The sequence below is a fragment of the Raphanus sativus genome, chromosome 1 (assembly GCF_000801105.2).
Source record: "Raphanus sativus cultivar WK10039 chromosome 1, ASM80110v3, whole genome shotgun sequence".
Classification (NCBI taxonomy): Eukaryota; Viridiplantae; Streptophyta; class Magnoliopsida; order Brassicales; family Brassicaceae; genus Raphanus; species Raphanus sativus.
The window spans coordinates 21,836,284-21,858,512 of NC_079511.1; the positions used below are offsets into that span (position 1 = coordinate 21,836,284).

At 36.2% G+C, this 22,229-nt stretch overlaps 2 protein-coding genes across 2 annotated transcripts; one reads left to right on the plus strand and one right to left on the minus strand.

The window, feature by feature from the left end:
• Nucleotides 1-5,820: 5,820 nt before the first annotated feature.
• Nucleotides 5,821-6,543, minus strand: LOC108848469 (uncharacterized). Its single transcript, XM_018621845.1, has one exon. The coding sequence runs from the start codon at nt 6,541-6,543 to the stop codon at nt 5,821-5,823; it is 723 nt and encodes a 240-aa protein (XP_018477347.1).
• A 784-nt stretch (nt 6,544-7,327) lies between these two features.
• LOC108835564 (uncharacterized) lies at nt 7,328-9,814 on the plus strand. Its single transcript, XM_018609089.2, has 2 exons — nt 7,328-7,703; nt 8,003-9,814. Exon 2 carries the CDS (start codon nt 8,477-8,479, stop codon nt 9,146-9,148), a length of 672 nt encoding a protein of 223 aa, XP_018464591.2. The 5' UTR covers nt 7,328-7,703; nt 8,003-8,476; the 3' UTR covers nt 9,149-9,814.
• The last annotated feature ends 12,415 nt before the right edge of the window (nt 9,815-22,229 follow it).

The following is a 22,229-nucleotide window of genomic DNA, read 5'->3' on the forward strand; positions in this document are numbered from 1 at the left end:
GTTGTATTCTTAAATAAATAGTTATATGTTATAATATGAGAGAAGTGATTGCTATGAAAGTTGTGTCTTTCTCATTAGCTCTTGCCACTCATATATATTGGGATCATACAAGAGTTTACATCAAAGGAGAATCTACACATTGAATACATATTGACTACATTCATTACAATATCAAGACTTGGTCAAAGCTCGTAAATGCTCCGGTTGAATGAGTCTTCATCTTGACTAGTCTTGGACGGAATGTAGACGGACCGGTGTGACGGAATGTAGACGGGTCGGATAGACGGGTCGGATGTAAACCTCCTTGGTCTTGGTTATGGGCAATCCACACAATCCATAGTATGGATTATAACACTCCCCCTTGGATGTCATAACCATATCGGGCTTGTAATGTGCTAACGTTGCCTCATTAAAACTTTACTAGGAAAACCCATTGGAATAAAACCATAGTTAAGGAAAAAGAGTACATACATCTCAGTTTTTTAAAACACTGTCGCTGTAATCATCTCTGATGACCTAATATCAGCATATCAGGATTTCCTTCGGCCAATCGGTAGATCCAGTCATGGAGATTTTGTTTTTGAGTTCTCTCATCAGAGGAAACCCCTCCTTTTCAAACTAGGACGAAAAGAATATCTCTCTTACCTCTACCTGAAAAGACCTTCTACCTTTCGTTTACCTCTGGATTGAGGACAGTCTCGCTTTTCATTTCCATCTCTAAGCTTTTCTTTTTCTCTGTCAATGGAGTCTCCTACAGTTGATTCATCTGGTTCTTCTCCCCTGCCGCCTGAGCCACCAGATCCGGATCTCGACGTGATGATGCCGGTGGTTCCTCATGTCCCTCCAGTTCCCCCTGACCCTCCACCGACTCTCCTAGTTTGCGCTTTCCTCCGCCAGATCTCGCCGTTTGTCATAACTTCTCTCCAACGGAAAGAACCGGAAGCTCCGATGCCATGGTTTCTCTGTGCTTCTACCAGGTTCTCGCTCATGTTTCTCTGCTCAGATGCAGAAGCATGGGTTGAGATATTAGTTGCAGGGTTTTTAGGGTTACTGATAGCTGATTGCAAACTTACTTTCCTCTATTGCTCATCAGTTCAAGGTCTCGAGGACTGGACTTCGAATGGTGAAATACAGGAGGTGGTTTGTTTTCTGAATGCAGCTATTACCACAGTGCAACCCTTTGGAGTGCAGCTCCCTGCTGCTATGTGCAGGCTTCAGACAAAGAAGATCCTTCATCTGAAACATGGATTTCATGTTGCTGGATCCAAGTTCCATTGCTTCAAGCTTTCGCAAGAAGGAGATCCATGTGTCTCTGGAATCAAGATGTTATGATGTTCTTGAATGGACCTTTACCTCTTATTGAGGATGTTACAAGCCTTTGCTTGGCTATTTGGCGATGGTGGTTTGCCTCACAGCACTCTGCCTTCTCGAAGAGAATATGGATTGTGATTTCTGCTCTAGGCGTCAAAGCTACACTGCAGAAAGCTCTTCTCTCAACATTATCATCAGGAAACTCAAGACTTCATTGTCTTTCGGACTCTACCGTCTTTGCCCTGCGCTTAGGGTTGGATTTGATTGAAATCACAGGTTTTTCCATCATTGGGAACCTTGTCACTTTCATCACTCCGTTATCATGTTCTTCTAATCTATGCACTGTTTATTTTGCAAAGGGTGATTTACCCAAACTTTGTTCTTCAAGTACTCTGTTTTGAGATTATGAAATAAAAACGTTGACAAAAAAAAAAAAGGAAAAAGAGTACAACACACATTACTCCCCCTGATTTGGACATCACTGAAGGTCCTTGAGTTTACGCATGCCAATCTGCTGCGTGAGCTTCCTGAATGTGCTGGTGGGAAGTGACTTGGTGAAGAGGTCGGCTGAGTTCTCACTAGACCGGATCTGAACGACATTGACCTCCTTAGCTTTCTGCAACTCATGGGTGAAAAAGAACTTGGGTAGAATATGTTTGGTTCGGTCACCCTTGATATACCCATCTTTGAGTTGAGCAATGCAGGCCACATTGTCCTCATATATGATGGTTAGACCATTGTCCTCGACCATACCACTATCTGATCGGATGTGTTGGGTCATAGACCTCAACCATACACACTCACGACTTGCCTCATGCATGGCTAAGATTTCCGAGTGATTAGATGAAGTGGCTGCTATGGTTTGTTTCATAGAACGCCATGATATTGCAGTACCACCATGAGTGAACACATAGCCGGTTTGGGACCGAGCATGGTGTGGATCAGATAAGTAGCCTGCATCGGCAAAGCCTACTAAACCATCTTTGGTTTCATTGGTATAAAATAGACCCAAATCCTTAGTTCCTTGTAGGTAACGTAGGATATGTTTAATTCCGTTCCAGTGTCTTTGGGTCGGACATGAACTAAAACGAGCTAGGAGGTTCACGGCAAAACATATATCTGGTCTAGTGTGGCTAGCCAAATACATTAACGCTCCTATGGCACTGAGGTAAGGCACTTTAGGACCCAGGACATCCTCATCGTCCTTTTTAGGACCGAATCGGTCAGTGTCCACCCCAAGGGACCTCACAACCATTGGCCTGGTCAATGGGTGAGCATGGTCCATGTTAAATCTCTTGAGTACCTTTTCTATATATTTCTTTTGATGCACAAGGATTCCTCCTTTTATGTACTCAAGTTGTAACCCCAAACAGACTTTAGTTTTACCTAGGTCTTTCATTTCAAACTCTTTCTTGAGACATTCAACTGTTTGGGCGATTTCCCCAGAGGTTCCAATGATGTTCAAATCATCAACATACACTGCTATGATAACAAATCCATTGTTTGCAAAATTCTTTATAAAGATACATGGACTGATAGGGTCGTTCTTATAGCCTTCTTTGGCAAGGTATTCGCTTAAGCAATTGTACCACATTCGACCACTTTGCTTAAGTCCATATAAGGATTTGTTCAGCCTTATGCAGTGTTCTTCTCAAGAACCTTTGTTAGCTTTAAGCTCAATACCCTCTGGTAATCTCATATATATTTCATTATCCAGTGGACCATAAAGGTATGCAGTTACAACATTCATTAACCGCATATCCAAATTTTCTTTGATGGCCAGACTTATTAAAAAGCGAAATGTAGTTGCATCCACCACAGGGGAGTATATCTCCACATAATCGATGCCTGGTATTTGTGAGAATCCTTGTGCTACAAGCCGTACTTTGTATCTTACAATTTCACCATGTTCATTTCTCTTCCTCACAAATACTCACTTATATCCCACTGGTTTAACATTATAAGGTGTCCGGATAATCGATCTAAAGATATTCCTTTTCTTTAATGATTCTTACTCCACGTTTATGGCTTCTTTCCATTTAAGCCAATCTGATCTTTGAGTGCACTCTAGTATAGACGTGGGTTCATGATCCTCATTTAAGTCCATCATATCAAGGGCTACATTATATGTAAATATATCATCGATGTCGACATCTTTCCGGTTCCATTTTGTCCCAGACATAAAATAGTTAATTGAGATCTCATCATTATCAATGCCTTCAGTACCATGAGGCTCGGCGTCCCGAGTCTCATTGGTTGGTACCTTAGGCATGGCCATTTCGGCCTTGTATGGACAATCTATGACCTCGGTTTCTTTTGCACCTTTCTTTAATTTCCGAGGTCTTTTATCTTTGGAACCAATTGGTCTACCACGCTTAAGACGTGCTTTAGACTCTGTAGCCACTTGATTGTGTCCATCTTGGACATCAATACTTATTGGTGCATTACAAGCCGGTATATAGGACTTAGTCACTCTTTTCGGGTCAGCAAAGGAATCAGGCAATTGATTAGCTAGCTTTTGCATATGAATTATTTTCTGGACCTCTAAATCACATGATTGAGTCCGAGGATCTTGCCATGATAAGGATGTTTGATTCCATATTATTTCTTTGCCCAGCTTGTTATTTTCTCCCCCTAATGTTGGGTACTCTGATTCATCAAAATGACAATCAGCATATCTGGCCTTAAATAAATCTCCAGTAGTAGGCTCAAGATATTTAATAATGGTTGGAGAATCAAATCCAACATATATTCCCATCCTCCTTTGAGGTCCCATTTTTGTTCTCTGTGGTGGTGCAATAGGAACATACACAGAACATCCAAATGTTTTGATATGGGACACGTCTGGCTCATGACCCGAGAGTAATTGGGATGGAGAATATTTATGTTCACTGGATGGCCTTATGCGTATCAATTCAGCAGCATGTAAAACTGCATGTCCCAAAACTGATACTGGTAGCTTCGACCTCATGAGTAATGGTCGAGCAATCAACTGGATCTATTTAATGAAGGATTCGGCCAATCCGTTCTGTGGATGTACATGTGCCACGGAGTGTTCCACACTTACCCCCATGGACATACAGTAATCATTAAAAGCTTGGGAACTGAATTCACTTGCATTGTCAAGACGTATAGTCTTTAGTGGAAAATCTGGAAAGTGGGCTCGCAGTCTTATGATCTGGGCCAATAATTTTGCAAGTTCCAAGTTTCTAGTTGATAATAGACAAACATGCGACCATCTGGTCGATGCGTCAATAAGGACCATGAAATATCGAAATGTCCCACAAGGTGGGTGTATTGGTCCACATATATCACCTTGTATCCTTTCCAGAAAGTTCAATGTTTCTTTAACCACCTTTACAGGTGATGGCCTTATTATTAATTTCCCTTGTGAGCATGGAATACATGTAAGGCTCTTAGGGATAATATTCCTTTCTTTCAAGGAATGGCCAGTTGAGTTCAAAATTATTTTGTGCATCATGGATAAACCAGGATGGCCGAGCCTTTCATGCCATTGTTTAAAGGCTTCTTTGAACTCATTAGTCATTGTGACATTAGCCTCAACCATTTTTATATTGGCACAATAGAAGCCCATAGATATAGCAGGGATAGTCTCTAGGACTTTCTTATGGCCTTGGGCATTATTATAAATCAAAAGGAATTCTTTCTTTCCCTCGCCCCTAGTTTCAACATGTAGATCATTCATTCGAATGTCTTTGAAACTTAACAAATTTTTCTTTGATTTAGGAGAATATAATGGATCAGAAATTTCTAGATGAGTGCCATTAGGCATTATTAAGTGAGCCAAGCCATGGCCTTCAATAAGGCTGGCCGTGCATGCTATAGTTTTGATATTGGCATTCTTTAAGGTGAGGTTAACAAAATATCTTTTGTCTTTTAATATAGTGTGACTTGATCCACTATCCACTACTAGCAGGTTCTTGCCTTCTTTCACTTCTGAAAATAGACAAGAGTCAACACCTTAGATATTACTTAGGTGAAAGGATGTCTTAATGGTTTTGTTTTATTGTTCTTAATAAGTTTAACTTATATAAGGCATATATATAAAATAAAATTTTATTTCATAGATAGAATTGCCAAAGTCATAGAACATAGGAAACAAATACATAAAGCCAAAGCAAAAATGCAAAAGTGCAAAGACAAAAGCAACATGATGTCGAAATCTTAATTGGCCTCTTTAAGGCAATCCGAAGTCTCAAATCCAAGAAGGTCATCATTCTCATGGTCGAAATCTTTCTCATCATCTTGATGGATCCAATTTGCCACAGGGTTCTTTCCCTTTATGCTCTCATGGTAGAGTTTAACAAGATGTTGGGGAGTTTTGCATCGGTTAGCCCAATGATTGGTCATCCCACAACGATAGCAAGGAGATTTGGTCGAGCCATGGGTTTTGAAGTCGGACTTATACCCACGGCTAGCTTGATGACCTCGGCTATAGCCTCGGCCTCGGCTGCGACCAAGATGGTCTCGTGGTTGGAATCCACGGCCTCATGGTTGAGACCCACGACCTCGTGGTTGAAACCCACGGTTATGTTCTTGCCATCTTCCACGGCCCCTCATATGACCATGGTATGACTCTCTTGGAGTCTCATCTTTTGGCTCTATTGCCGCATATGCCTCAGGCAATGCTTCAGCACCAGGTGGCCTCAGCTCACTATTCATCATGAGTAACTCATTGTTTTGCTCAGCTAGCAACAAACAAGAGATCAGAGCAGCATATGTGGAGAAACTCTTTTCTCGGTATTGTCGCTGAAGCACAACATTGCTGGTGTGGAATGTAGAGAATGTCTTCTCCAACATGTCAGCATCAGTGATAGTCTCTCCACACAATTTCAACTTAGAGACTATCTTGAATAAAACCGAGTTATACTCTTCCACAGACTTATATTTTTGGATCCTTAGGATCCTCCAATCATAGAGGGCCTTTGGCAAGATCACAGTTTTCTGATGATCATATCTGGTTTTCAACTCTGTCCAAAGTTCCAGAGGATCCTCAATAGTGAGATATTGATCTTTAAGACCTTCAGCAAAGTGATGGCGAATGATAACAATTGCCTCGTATTTATTCTTGACTGATGGTTCAGTGCCTTCAGTGATAGTATCACCAAGGTTTTTGGACCTCAAGAGGATCTTGGTATCAAGTGCCCATTGGAGGTAATTATCTCCGGAGAGATTGAGGGCGGCAAACTCAAGATTGTTGATTTTCGACATCTGAATCAAATAATCCATAAGGAATGAGGATTCATAATAATATGATCAATCCATGTTTTGACTTTTATGAATATTAATCAGGGAGATTTTGATCATGGCATTAATATGTATTTTATATTCAGAAATATTTTATATGTATTATATATTCAGGAGGATTTTATATGAATTAAAACAATCATTGTCAAACAGCATATATAAAAATGCATCATAAACAAGACAAGAGATGATTATAATTTTCAGAATTTTTAATTCAATGTATCATGATCAGAATAATCTATCATATGAATGTATAATCGATTTCAATAAAACAATATGATAAGTGAGTGCATGAAAATGGTCAGTTCAGAATATGAGCATGACCTAATAATTTTCTAATCTATGTTTGATTCAATATGGTTGATTCAGAAAAATAGATGTTATGAAAAATGATCCAGAATATAATTCAATCATCACAAAATCATTTTCAAGGTTGTGGACCATGTTTCACGGATTTTAGTATGGTCATGTATCATGGGTTTTATCCTCACTCCCCCTCATAAACATACTCTAATTCGTGGTGCATGGGGCAATAATGAACATATTATATAGTCATGAACGTACTATAATGAACTGATTTCAAAGCTGATCACGAAAATCATTTTCAAAGTTGGTTACTATAATGAACCAGTTTCAAGGCCGGTTAGGATTTAAATAAATGTTGACAAACAATAATAAGATCAAATGATTGCAAACTATAATTTATTTCATTTTATGTCATATTAATTTAAATCAGGACTATAGGTTATAATATTCAACGCAAAAGGAAAACTGCATCGAAACAAAAAGGAAACATTGAGAGAGAACGATGGTTTCGTGTGATTGGGATCCGGGAATTATAGAGGTGATTCTCGGATCTGAAGGAAAAACGGAGGCAGACGGGGAGAGAGGGAAGGTCTCTTTTTTCCTTTCTCGATTGGATTCGATTGATTCGATCCGAGTTGAAAGGAACCAGAGAGGGGGAGCATATCGGGGATGGTTTAATGGACGAGATATGGTGAATCGTGATATGATTGTGGGAGCGCGAGATAAGGCAACATTGGGGATACTAGAGCTGGTGGTTTCCTCGGTTGGTTGGATTTTGATTCTCTTCTTTATGATGAGGCAATCGCAGGGAGACCAAGGTATTCAATCTAAGATTTTCCAGTTCACAAAGTTGAACAAGGGTCACTTTTACTTTGGAAAATTGGGGGCTGCGAATTTATGGATGAAATATCTTTGTGGTGGAATCAGTCTGTGTAAAATCACTGGTGATAAATACATGATTGATTTAGATTCTGGGGAGGAAGTGAAAAGGGAAACAAGGGAGTACTATATAATTTGCATTGCTTTGGAAGCTCTTCTCATCGGTTCCAACTTTTTCTTTATATCAACTAGTTTTCGCGGAGAAAGCTTGATTGAGTTTTGGTTTTCAATGGCACAGGGGCAATTAGTGGGGTCAATGGGGGAGTTACGGAATGGTGAGGGAACACGGAAGAGGCTGAAAATCACGGTGGCACACTTTGACAATTCCGATTTGATCAAGTCGTTCTCAAGGATCTTGGTGGGACGTTGTATGAATCCACCAGCTCAGGAAATGAAGGCGCTGCTCTCTAACCTTCCGAAGATTTGGAAGTTGGAAGATCGGGTGATAGGGAAGGACTTGGGACTTGGTAAGTTCCAGTTCGAGTTTGAGAAGGAGGAAGATATGGAGGGGGTCTTAAAGCTGCAGCCATATCATTTCGATTATTGGATGATAGCCGTGGCTAAGTGGCAACCGAAGAGATCGATTAATTATCCATCGGAGATACCGTTTTGGGTTCGGGTTCTTGGTGTGTCTAAGGAGTTCAGGACGGTGCCCACATTCGAAAGCATATGAGATGCTATTGGAAGAGTGGTTGAGGTGGATTTGGAACTAATGCGAGTGCTCGTGGTGGTGGATGCTTTTAAAGAATTATGCTTTGAGACCTCAGTGGACTTCACCGGTGGGGAGTTCTACGATGGCGAGGAGGTGCATATTCTATTGAGGTATGAAAAGTTATTTGGTTACTGTGAGGAATGTGGGAGTCTATGCCACCATGAATCAAAGTGTCCATTGACGAAAGGCTTCAAGCAAAACTCCGAGAGAAAGACGGAGGTTCGACAAGGAAGTGGTAGTTGGAATGAAGGACATAAGCATGACGATAGGGCGAGAAGCTATAAGGGAGTGGCCATACATGAGAATGGAGCACAACAGAATCGTGAGAGAGATTCAAGGGAGTACCATGGAAAGGGGAAGGGCAAGATGGGTGAAGAGACTGATGCTAAATGGGTGAGAAAAGGTGACCGGAGTAACAGGAAACCTTACGGTCCCAACGGAAATAATAGAGGTGATGGGGAAGGGTCAAGATCCAAGTCTCAGATGCGGGAGGAGTCTCGTCCGAGCGACCAGGAGGGAAACAAACCAGGTGTTACAGAGCAAAAAGGTGATCAACAACGCCAGCTATGGTCACATGAAGATGTGGAGGAGGAAGGAGAGATTAGGTACGAGGGGAGGGGTCACATGATGCTTCCAGGCGCAGTTGGCCAATACACAAGCAGTTGGAAATGAGGTGATATCGGATCCCACTGATGCAGTAAATGGACTGAAACAGATTCAGACTTTGGTGGAGGGGCAATTAAAGATAGGTGAGGACGAAGTAATGGAATGGGATGATCTAGAGGTAGTTGACAACTTACCGGATCTCACCGAGGAGGAGGTAGCTGCGATAAACGCAGAATTGGAGGAACATGCGGTGCTAGACGATACTGAGGAACCGCCGGTGACGGAGGATGATAAGGGACAGCAGATTGAGGGGGAGTTTATGAAGCAAGTGACCAAGAAGCGTCTCTTTAAATCCACTTTGAGCACTGCCGCAAGCACAAAAATGAGAAGTGCTAAAGCCCTTGCTTCCCCCCCGCAAGAAGGCTCCGGCTAAGGCAGGGAATCGTCCGGGAGACAATAGGTACCAGCAGGAGAGTAAGGTTGCTTCAAACCTTATGGCTGTGCATCAAAAGCCATAGTTTTTATGAATCAAGTCAGCCCTTCTGAGATGTTTCTAAAACAGGAGTTGGGTCTTGTTTTTGGGTTTTGCTTTATGTTTCTAATAATCTCGATGAGCATGAGTATTTTGTTTCAGTTTTCTGGTCTGTTTGCGTTTCATTTGGTTGTTGTGGTTTCCACATATTTCTGTGTCAATTTATTTATTCAAATAATAAAATCACAGGAGTATGGTTATTTGAGGTTGTGTATTGGTGATTATTTTCATTTGAGCTTTGGCGTTTTTTATTCAGTGTGGGTTATGAAAGTAACATATGGAGAGGTATCATGGGTTTATTATGGCAACGAAAATAATATGGGCACTAATGTGTTTTCTGGTTTGATGCATATGTCTCTGAAAGATGGGCAGCAATGGGTGATACAAACGGGAATAATATGTGTTAAGGAAGGGAAGCTTTGGAAACAACGGGACGTGTCCTTTAAATGGTATTGTGGGGAATGGTGTATGAAAATAATTTTCAATTTGTTACTTATATGGAGAGTTGGAGAAGGTGTATTGGTATTGTTTACAGAGTGGATTGGATTATGGCTTATGCCCGATTGGATACTAAAGGAAATGAAGTATATTATATGGAAGTGTAGGAATTGTTTGGGTTACAAGATGGCAATGACGGGCACATTTTGGCCAATCATTCAGAGTTTAAAATATGAGTTTTTGTGGCTCTCTAATGACTGGAATTCATTTTGTTGGCGATGGTTTTGTCAGATGAAACGCAGCCAGAGTTTTGTTAAAATCATGGAGATTAGAAATTGGTGTAAAATAGATGATTTAATATGGAATATGAGGAAATGGATGGCTGTTTTATTGGCTATTATGAGAGATTAAGATATCATTAAATCTGTCTCTCTCAGTTCTTTTGAGCTATATAAAGAATTTTTAATATGAAAGTTCTAAGTTGGAATTGTAGGGGTGTGGGGAGTAAATGGACTATGAGCTATCTTCGTGATATTTGGCACAAATATAAACCCGAGTTTCTATTTTTGTCAGAAACAAAACAAGATGCTGAGTTTGTACATGGTCTTCAGGCACATTTTGGTTATGATAATTTAGTTACGGTGGATCCGAATGGGAGAAGTGGAGGTTTAGCACTTTTCTATAATAATGAATTTCAGGTACAGGTTTTGTATACGAGCAATAGAATGATAGATGTTGAAGCGGTCACTCTTGGTAAAAAAAGTTTTTTTAACTTTCGTATACAGTGATCCGGTACAGAAGCTAAGGGAACAGGTATGGGAGAGATTGACACGGTACGGGCTGGCGAGATCCATGGTTTATTATTGGAGATTTAAATGAAATAACTGGTAACCATGAGAAAGAGGGAGGGGCGTTACGGAGCGCCAGTTCTTTTATCCCTTTTAATGACATGATAAGGAACAGTGGGTTACTAGAATTTCCGGCACGAGGAAATAAAATATCGTGGCAAGGTAGGAGAGGAAAGGGGAAAGGGGCTTTTACAGTTAGATGTCGATTGGATCGTGCACTAGCCAATGAGGAATGGCATACCCTTTTTCCGATCTCGTATACGGAATACTTAGGAATGGTAGGGTCAGACCATCGACCGATAGTGGCGTTCATTGAAGATAAGGTATGTAGGAGAAAAGGACAATTTCGATTTGATAAAAGATGGATTGGGCAAGAGGGTCTTTTGGAATCTATAGCCTCGGGATGGATGGAGTCTGGTCCAGGCATATCGGAGGACATAGTCTCTAAAATTAGTAACTGTATACATGAGATTGCGGCTTGGAGGAAAAATAACCCACCGTATGGGAAGGAAAAAATAGTGGAGCTTCAAAAAGCATTGGAAGAGGTACAAACTGATGATTCAAGATCTCAAGAGGAGATTATTGAAGTCTCCAAGAAATTGCAGGATGCATATAAGGATGAAGAGGAGTATTGGCATCAGAAAAGTCGAAATACGTGGTATTCATCGGGGGACCTAAATACTAATTTTTATCATGCACTCACAAGGCAAAGACGAATTCGCAATAGGATTGTCGGCCTTTATGATGAGGCTGGTTCTTGGGTAACGGATGTGGATGGAGTGGAGAAGGTGGCCGTGGATTATTTCGGGAATCTGTTCACGACTACGGATCCTTCCAATTTTGATAATTTTTTGGAGGAGGTAACGCCAGCTATCTCCTATCAGATGAATCAACGTCTTCTCCGGGTGGCAACGGAGGAAGAGGTGAAAAAAGCCTTATTTATGATGCATCCAGAGAAGGCTCCGGGACCGGATGGAATGACTGCCCTGTTTTTCAGATTTCTTGGCACATTATAATAGATGACCTGGTGGAATTGGTAAATCATTTTTTTATTACAGGAGATATGGATCCAAGGTTAAACCTTACCAATATTTGCATGATTCCAAAAACGGAGAGACCTACACGGATGACAGAATTAAGACCCATCAGTCTCTTTAATGTGGGATATAAGATCATATCAAAAGTGCTTTGTGAAAGGCTGAAAATATGTTTTCCAAGACTTATATCGGAAACAAAATCGGCTTTTGTACCAGGAAGGTTGATTTCAGATAATATTCTGATTGCTCAAGAGATGTTTCATGGATTGAGGACAAATAAATCTTGTCAAAACAAGTATATGGCAATAAAGACGGATATGAGTAAAGCATATGATAGAGTGGAATGGGACTTTATTCAAGCTCTACTTAATAAATTAGGTTTTGATCCACATTGGACAAAACTGATGATGGGATGTATTTCTTCGGTTCAGTATCGGGTACTGCTAAATGGTCAACCAAAGGGACTTATCACTCCAGAAAGGGGACTTAGGCAGGGGGACCCACTATCCCCATATCTTTTTATTTTGTGTACAGAGGCGCTAATTGCAAATATCAAGAAAGCGGAACAAGGAAAACAATTGATGGAATGAAAGTAGCAAGAGCTTGCCCATCAATATCTCACCTGCTGTTTGCAGATGATAGTCTTTTCTTTTGTAAGGCACAGAAGGATGAATGTGGGACTATTCTCAGGATTCTAAAGGAGTATGAGGCTGTCTCGGGTCAACTGATTAATTTTCAAAAATCGTCAATCCAATTTGGACATAAGATTGAGGAAGATAGGAGGCAAGAGATGAGGGATATATTGGGGATTCCGAACATAGGAGGTGTGGGGTCGTACCTGGGATTACCAGAAAACATAAGTGGTTCTAAGGTACAAGTATTTGGTTTTGTACAAGATCGAGTAGACACAAGAATTAATGGGTGGACTTTTTGGTTTTTTACTAAAGGCGGGAAGGAAGTGGTTATTAAGTCGGTGATTACGGCTTTACCAAACCATGTAATGTCCTGTTATAGACTACCACAAACTACTATAAAGAAGCTTACATGTACGGTAGCGAAATTTTGGTGGAGTCCCGGGGGCAGTACGAAAGGTATGCACTGGAAATCATGGGATAAGGTATGTCTTCCCAAGGAGGAGGGTGGTCTAGGTTTCAAGGATATTTTGAATTTTAATACGGCAATGCTTGGAAAACAACTTTGGCATCTAATAAATAAACCGGATACTCTATTCGCTCGAGTATTCGAGGGTCGGTATTTCAGGAACGCTTCACCCCTGGAACCAATCCGTTCTTACTCCCCTTCATATGGTTGGAGGAGTATAGTATCTGCACGATCTCTGGTTAGCAAAGGACTAATTAAAAGGGTGGGAACGGGTTCATCTATCTCAGTATGGAATGATCCTTGGCTCCCAACCACTCGCCCGAGACCTGCAAACAAAAATAATCACAATTTATTTCCGGAACTTACGGTGGATTCGCTTATTATTCCAGGTTCTCGAACTTGGAACTTACAAGCGATTCGGGCTTTGGTGGATCCTTTGGATGCAAAGATTATTGAGAGTATACCTCTCAGTAGGATTTGTATTGAAGATAAGGATGGCTGGCATTTTACCAAAAATAGAAAATATACGGTTAAATCAGGCGATGAGGTGGAAAGGGTTTACCCCGATAAAGAAAAGCAACTAGCTTTCTATGGACCGACGGTAGATGCTTTGAAAGCTTTTTGTTGGCAGGTCAAGTGCCCACCAAAGATGAAGCATTTTCTATGGCAGATTGTCTCAGGGTGTGTTGCGATCAAAAAGAATTTAAAATCACGAGGAATGCAAGGGGAAATTAATTGTGACAGATGTGGAAGTGCTGAGGAATCTTTAAATCATGTATTTTTTGAATGTCCTCCAGCGCGGCAAATATGGGCATTATCAGCTATACCAACAAATCCAAATGTTTTCCCCTCGGAATCATTGTTTACTAATATGGATCATTTATTCTGGAGAGTCTTACCCAAGATGAATGATCATCAGTTTGTGTGGATCCTATGGTATATTTGGAAAGCAAGGAATAGCAAAGTTTTTAGTAACCTGGATGTTGATGCCAGGGATACGCTAAAACTGGCTGAGACGGAATCTACTATGTGGGCTGCGACCCAAGATTTGACTACCCGACATTCCATATCACCGCAGGTACATCAGCCTCCCTCAATTCCAGGAGATGGTGCTTTACAGATGGTTCGTGGAAGGATAAAGATTCTTTTTCGGGACAAGGCTGGTTCAGTACTCTCGAAGGTTATGAAGGACTAATGGGGGCCCAAAATGTGCGGGCAAGTTTGTCTCCCCTCCACTCGGAGGTGGAAGCATTGATTTGGGCGATGGAATGTATGAGGAATCTACGTCAATTTCAGGTTACGTTTGCAACGGATTGTTCACAGTTGGTGAAGATGGTTTCGGAACCAGAAGAGTGGCCGGCGTTTGCAAGTTATCTGGAGGATATCAAGAGTTTACAAAGTAGCTTCCACAGCTCACAGATCATTCATGTACCAAGGACGGCAAATTCAAGGGCGGATCGTTTAGCACGCAGTGCCAGACAACAATCGTCTTTTGTCATTCACATGGATGCCGAGCTACCGGTTTGGTGTACAGAGTCAATATGAGTCTGTATTTTTTATGACAAAAAAAAAGGTTATAATATTTAAATACCTAGTCAAAGAAAATCGTATATGCATTTATAAAATCGAATTTGCATTTATAAAAATCATATCAGTTGCAAAAATAAATATCAATGGTCAAAATATGCATTTAAAATGTTTCAAAAATTTATCAGTTACAAAGCAAGCAATGACAGTCAAAAATATGCAATCAATTGGTTTTATTATCGATTTTATTTTGGTTGACTGAATTTTAGGGGGGCTGGCCGAAAATGACACAGCAAGGGATCGATGGTTTTTGATCTTTTGGATTTTTGATTTTGCTGGTTGAAAAACCAAGCAAGAGGATAAAGATTGATATGTGTAATGGTCAACGAGGCACATATCTGGCTGGTTTAAGGGTTTTGATGGTGAGGTATTGATAACCGGCTTATACAACCTGCTGGAACAGCTGGTGATGCGGATGAACAAAAGTTCTGATTATTGGTTTTAATCCTTTAGACAAATCCAGATTTAAGGCCGGATCATATAGGATAAAGGGAGAGCCGATTAATGACTTACAAACCAAAAAGGGGATTTAGGATTTCACATAATTTATTAGATTCAAAGTTTTATAATCAAGATTCATATAGATCTTTATGTGATTTAATAAGTTTTTACAGACTTTAGAGATTCAGAATAATTTTAAAATCAATATACTTATAGAACTTTTGATTCAAGAATAATATTTTAGATAATAATTTAGAACAACAGATTTTTATAAGATTTTAGGATTCATATAGATCCAGGATATGATCATATAGTGGTCTTATAAACTTGTTCTTAGATTTTAGATTTTGATTAAGGTTTTGATTAGTTTACCTTTTTCTCAACTAGGAATTTGAATGGACCACCTTGAGTAAGAGGCTGAGAGCTGGCCGGAAACTGAGAGAGAGAGAGAGGAGTCGCCGGCGGAACAAGGCTGAGCGCCGGAGGAGCTGGCCGGAAAAAGGGAACTCCGGTGGAGAGAGATTTCTCAGGTAGAGAGAGCTTTTCGTGCTGATAACGTGTTATAATATGAGAGAAGTGATTGCTGTGAAAGTTGTGTCTTTTTCATTAGCTCTTGCCACTTATATATAGTGGGATCATACAAGGGTTTACATCAAATGAGAATCTACACATTGAATACACATTGACTACATTCATTACAATATCAAGACTTGGTCAAAGCTCGTAAATGTTCTGGTTGAATGAGTCTTCATCTTGACTAGTCTTGGACGGAATGTAGATGGACCGGTGTGACGGAATGTAGACGGGTCGGATAGACGGGTCGGATGTAAATCTCCTTGGTCTTGGTTATGGGCAATCCACACAATCCATACTATGGATTATAACATTATATTTTTTCTTCAATAACGGAAAAAAAAACCAGCTGAAGCTATGGTCAACATTTGTTCCATTAACATCTCAAATTCAATGATTCATTAAATGAAAAGCATCAAATGCCTCTGGTGTAACTCATGTTTGAAGTTATCTGATTTGTAACAAAAAAAATGGATAAAAACAGAAGAAAGAGATGAAAAATCAGTAGAATAACACAAGGAGGAAGACGATAATTGAATCTACAATGGTAAAAGACGTCATGTGATGATGATTCATGGCGACATAGCTTCTACCAGAGGAACTGCGTTTTTGACTAGATGTCCGTGGAGGAGTGGAGATTGTGGAACCGGCTACTAGACGACAGCAGTGGAGGCATTGATATTGTGTAGTAAGATTGGCACAAAATAATTCATTTATCATGGACCTTTGCCTTTTATTGTTTTTGTTCTCACCAGAAAACTGAAACAGAGATGAATAGTATTATGAAGAAAAGTTTGATCATGAAAGAGCATTAATTCCACCATTGCAACCTTGAAGAAAGAGAAGAAAGAAACATGTGAAGAAGATGATCAATTTAAAAGAAAAACAATTATATATAAAATTGAGTTTTTGTTTGGGTTAATTAATTTTAATTAGTTTGGTTAAGAGTAAACCGAATAAAACCAATAAACCGATTTAAAATCATGGTTTATGGATAATTAAGTTTTAACTATCGTGTCGTGGAGAAATAAGTTTACAACTTTTAATTTGTGGTTATCTAGCACGAAGTCATAGTTTGGTGGGGTTTTACATATTTATATTAGATTATTTGCAATGGGAATATTGAATAAAAGATTAAAGAATTATGTGTTTTTGAAAAAAAAAAATGATATTTGATTTTTTTTTAACATCGAAAGGCTGATCTATTACTCAAACTTGAGGTGGTCTGGATAACCAAACTGGAATAGAACAACCAAAGTAATAAAGAGAACGATGGGAAAAAAATGATATTTGATAGTATAGATGATTCGGTATATAAAATATTCAATATGAATAAGAAAAAGAAAAAGAAAAAGAAAAGGTGGAAACCACCGATATAACATGTAAATTTTTAGAGATTTTGATTTTTTGCAAGAAGATCATTATTCTAAATTCTTTATAAATAAATACTAATTTTATTTAATTTGAAAACATAAAATATTAATTAATCAGTAAAATATAGTACCAAATTTTATCAAAAGATAATTGTATTGTGTAAAGTTTAAATGTAAGTTCAGTGATAAGATGAAGTGAAAAATGTTGTGAAATGTTAAAAGATAAAAAAACAAGATGTAATCTTGAAATCGTTATGGTTAGTCCCGGGAAAACGGTCATTTCATACCCAACCTATCGCGATATGTTCAATTCATACCCGACTTATATGGTTGTGTCAAAACATACATGAACTTATATGGTCATGCTAAAACATACACAACTTATAGTTTTTGGCAAAATCATACACCAGTCGCAACATTAGCTGCCATGTCATCTATTTTTGTTCGTGTAGATGCAACGTCAGCTAATTTTGCTGATGAATATGCTATGTGTATAATTTAAAAAATATATATTTAACTTTGTTATAAAAATAAAATTTTAGAAAATATAAATATTATATTTTTTTAGTAAAATTAACAAATATTAATTAATTACTTAATTAAATTCTAACTTATATAAGAGATATGTTCGTAAATATTTCAATCATATCAAAAACCGTCATTACAAGAGTTATATATATATTTAGTGATTCAAATCTAATACTAGTGTTGCAGACGTATTATTCTTGATTAATCATGGTTGTGTTAATCTAAATTTCTAAATGTAAATAATATACTCATGATTAATAAAACGTAAAAATGAATCATGTTACACTTTATTAATCATGATTGTATTATTTACATTTAATCTAATTGTTTTAAATTTAAATAACATACCCTTGATTAGTAAAGCGTAAAAATAAATTATGTTACACTTTATAAATCAGGTTACGTTTTATTAATCATGAGTATGTTGTTTACATTTAAAAAGTTTAGATTAACACAACCATGATTAAATCAAGAGTAACACGTCTCCAACACTAGCATTGGATTTGAATCATTACAATACATATATAACTCTTATAAGGACGGTTTTTGATTGGATCGAAACATTTACGAATATATCTATTATATAAGATTAAAATTTAATTAAATAACTTTTGTTAATTTAACTAAATAATAAAAAATATAAATTTTACATTTTCTAAAAAAAAATATTTTTATAACAAAATTATTTAGTTAAAAAAAATTATACATATAGCATCTTCGTCAACAAAATTAGCTGACGTTGCATCCACGTGAACAAAAGTAGATGACATGGCAGCTGATTTGGCGACCGGTATATGATTTTGTCAAAATATTATAAGTTGGGTATGTTTTGGCATGATCATATAAATTTAAGTATGTTTTTGCACAGCCATATAAATCATTGTTTACTGTCTCGTCTTGTTTTATTCGTCAAATTTGTTCATAACTTATTTATCTCAAAATCTGTCCATAACTTTTTTATCTCAATCAGCTTTTGCCGCCTAACTTGTCAATCATTATACTCACTAGTTTTAAAATTAATCACAAGTTATAAAGTTGATTTTTGTCATAGGCATGAATAAATTTGATTAAGACTTTGCTAACCAACTAGGGGACTTTATGTCCATAAAAAAACAAAATATGATTGTTTGCGTCGGCACCTCGTGCAAGTTTATCAGTCCTTATGTTTTTTTTTTTTTTTTTTTTTTTTTTTTTTTTTTTTTTTTTTTGATAACCGTGGGGGTCCCAGGCTTCGCCCAGACTAATCCCACGAGGCCGACGGCAACCCACGTATTCTTGCGATTTAACGCTAGCCCCGGTGGCCACCGCATGTCGAACCCAGGGCGCTTCCTCTTTGGCGCTTACCACTGGGCCACCATGTGATGGTTATCAGTCCTTATGTTTGAATCGAGAGTACATACTTGATTCCAAAAGTAGTAAAACTTTCCTTGATTCGATGTATTCTTCAAAATAGGATGCAAACACTTGTTATGTTTGTTATTCTTCTGGTTCTAAAAACCATTTTTAATCATCAACATATATAGATTCAATTGGTTTTAAACCAAACCAGAGATTAAACAAACCAAAATAATTAAATTTTCCTTCACCAATTAAAAAGAATACGATGCAAAAGTCATATGGAATTGCTTATCGTCGATTTCAATTCTGCGGATAGATTGAAAACATAATATATATATATATATATATATGTCGCTTTCTTATGTATCAGCACCCTCTTTTAGTCTTTTACATGTGGAACATGTGCTCATTCTAGTTTCAAAAAATAAATTGACCATTCCCATTTCCAGAGAAAAACATATGTCCATTATTTAGCAAATCGTATCTTTTTTGTTTTGGTATATTTGGATTTTAGTGTTTTCTGAAACCGTTTGTAATTGTCCAATATTGGGGTTTAATGAAAATAGTGTTTTTTTATTTAATCTAATCAATTAAAAGGGGAGTACAAATATAAATTACCCTTAGTTTTCAGAATTATTTACAATGGCATGCCACTAAAATTATTAGTTAATTTACATTTTATGATTTTTTGTCTTTTATGTTTAATTAATGCATTTCCAAAATCGAATTATAACTAAAAATATATGACAACAATAATTAATAAACCTAACTTTAAATTGTTAAGAAAAATATTGTTTTTAAATTTATATAATTATATTTTTTATTTATAATAACTAACAAATAAAAGTCACATAAAAAGAATCATTTATATAATATATAAATTTATTATCTTACATATATTTTCATATAAATAATACCTCAATGTAAGTTCATACTATGATAAATGTTGAAAGTATAAATTATATAGCACCATATATTTTAAATAATATATACAACAATTTTCTTATACATTATCATAAAATTTTGATCCATAAAAGAACTAAAATACATTTTTACGGATATACAAATCATATTCTAAAAGGTATGAATGATACCATTGATGGTTTACAAGACAAAATAAAATTACTCAATATAAACTATAAATTATTAATTTTAAAAATGTCATATTAAATAATTATTTAATCAAGTAAATTTTAAAAATTTATATTATCACTTATATAAATAAACACTTATTACGAATTTAGATCACGTTCCTACCTATTTAGCCATTTAAAATTTTCAAAAAAAATATATGTTTTTTTAAATCTTGCTAACCAAATTTAAATTCATATATTTAGTATCGTCATAATCTTTAGTATAACAATATTATTTAGAAAGTTAACCAAGAAGCAATAACAATTAAATATTATATTCATAAATCAATTAAGTTGATATGTACAATCGGCCAAGACGGCTACAATCCTTCCTAACATGATAAAATATTTTTACAGTACATAGACCTTCTCTATTTTGAAATTATGGATATAATTATACAAATCAAATATTCTATGGAATAAATTTCTTACAATTGTTTTATTTTCTTACAGATGTTATAACTAATATATCAATTTTTAATACCATACTAACTCATATTATCTATTTTTCTTACTTTTAATTCAAAAATTTTATTTTTTAGATATTTTATATATAAATCTAATTATAAAAATTTTGGATTTGTTTTTATGATGTCCAATAAATATCGGTCATAGGATTTATTGTAGACGCAGAAAAGAATTATTCGATGTAATTAAACATAGTGTTATTTCTCAAAATATTATATTAGCATACACATTGCAAATCATGTCTAACATTTAGTACAAAAAAGATAAAGAAATGAAAATTGACACCCGTTCGGTCGAGCGGGTCAAAATCTAGTTAAGAATTATTCTTGGGTCACCCCTACGGTGAACATGTAGGTGCATCAACCAATAAAAATCAGTTATTTCATAATTGATATATTTTAAAAAAGAAAATAAAATATTATCAAATTATATTATTTTTAAAATAAAAAAGTAAAAAAGAAAATAATAGTAGCTACACAAAAAAAATTTAAAATATTTTTAACATCATAAAAAAACACTAAACTCTAAACCATAAATACTAAACCTTTGAGTATACTCTAAACCCTTAGATAATCCTAAACTCTAAACCATAAACCTTCATATATGAAGAAAAAAAGTTAAAATATTTGAACGCTGTCGTCAAAATACTAAACTTCAAACCCTAGACTCTAAACTATAAACTCTTAACCCTTGGATAATTCTAAACTCTAAATCAATAACTCTAAACACTAAAACACTAAATCTGAAGAATACTAAATCCTTAATCATAATCCCTAAACTTTCTTTAGGATTAAAGATTTAGTATTTTTAAAAATTAGTGTTTAGCGTTTTTAATTTAGGGTTTAAAATTTATTCAAGGTTTAGGATTTACTCAAGAGTTTAGGATTTAGAGTTTAGTGTTTAGTGTTTTGATAACGGCGCTAAAATCTCTATCTCTATAATATTATTTGAGAAGTCAGTTTCTTATGTGGCACTCTCACGTTAATTCTCACGGTAGTTGATTACAATGATACCCTTGATAAATCAAATTTATCTAAGTATCAGTATTAAATATTTGTTTTATTTTCTTTTTTTTTATTTAGGTTTCCTTTTTCTTTTTCCTCAAATTGCCTATATAATAAAGAAAATTTATAAATCAAAAAACATAAATATCTTTTATATATAGTGTAATTCATAATAAGGGAAGTTTACAAAATAATCTTGATTTTAAAGTAAATAAATAATCTTTCCTTTTAAAAATAATCTTAAACAACATTATATATATTTTAAAAGTATTAAACATTTTATTTAAAATCAATCTATTTAAAAATTATTACAAAACAATTTAAATAACATAAACTAAGATATCTTTGATGAATAAAATTTGATTTAATATTTTTATGCTCCCTTTTATATTTTAAAATAACATATATGATAAAGAATATATTTATAAACCTTAAAGCGAAAATAGTTTTTATATATAATGTGATTTTAGAAAAAGGAAAGTTTAGAAAAATTATCTTGATTTAAAATAAATAATTTATCTTCCTTTTTAGAATGTATCATTATGTTTTAATGCAATTGCATCTATCATCACTTTGTTTTATAATTTATTTTTGAAAATTAACATACACCAAATTACTAAGTCCTATAATTTGATATGGTTGAATTAGATTAGAAAATTATATTTGAATTTGACGGAATATAAGTAACACAGTATGCCCACAAATGAGTAACAATATACCCACAAATGAGTAACAAGACCAATCCA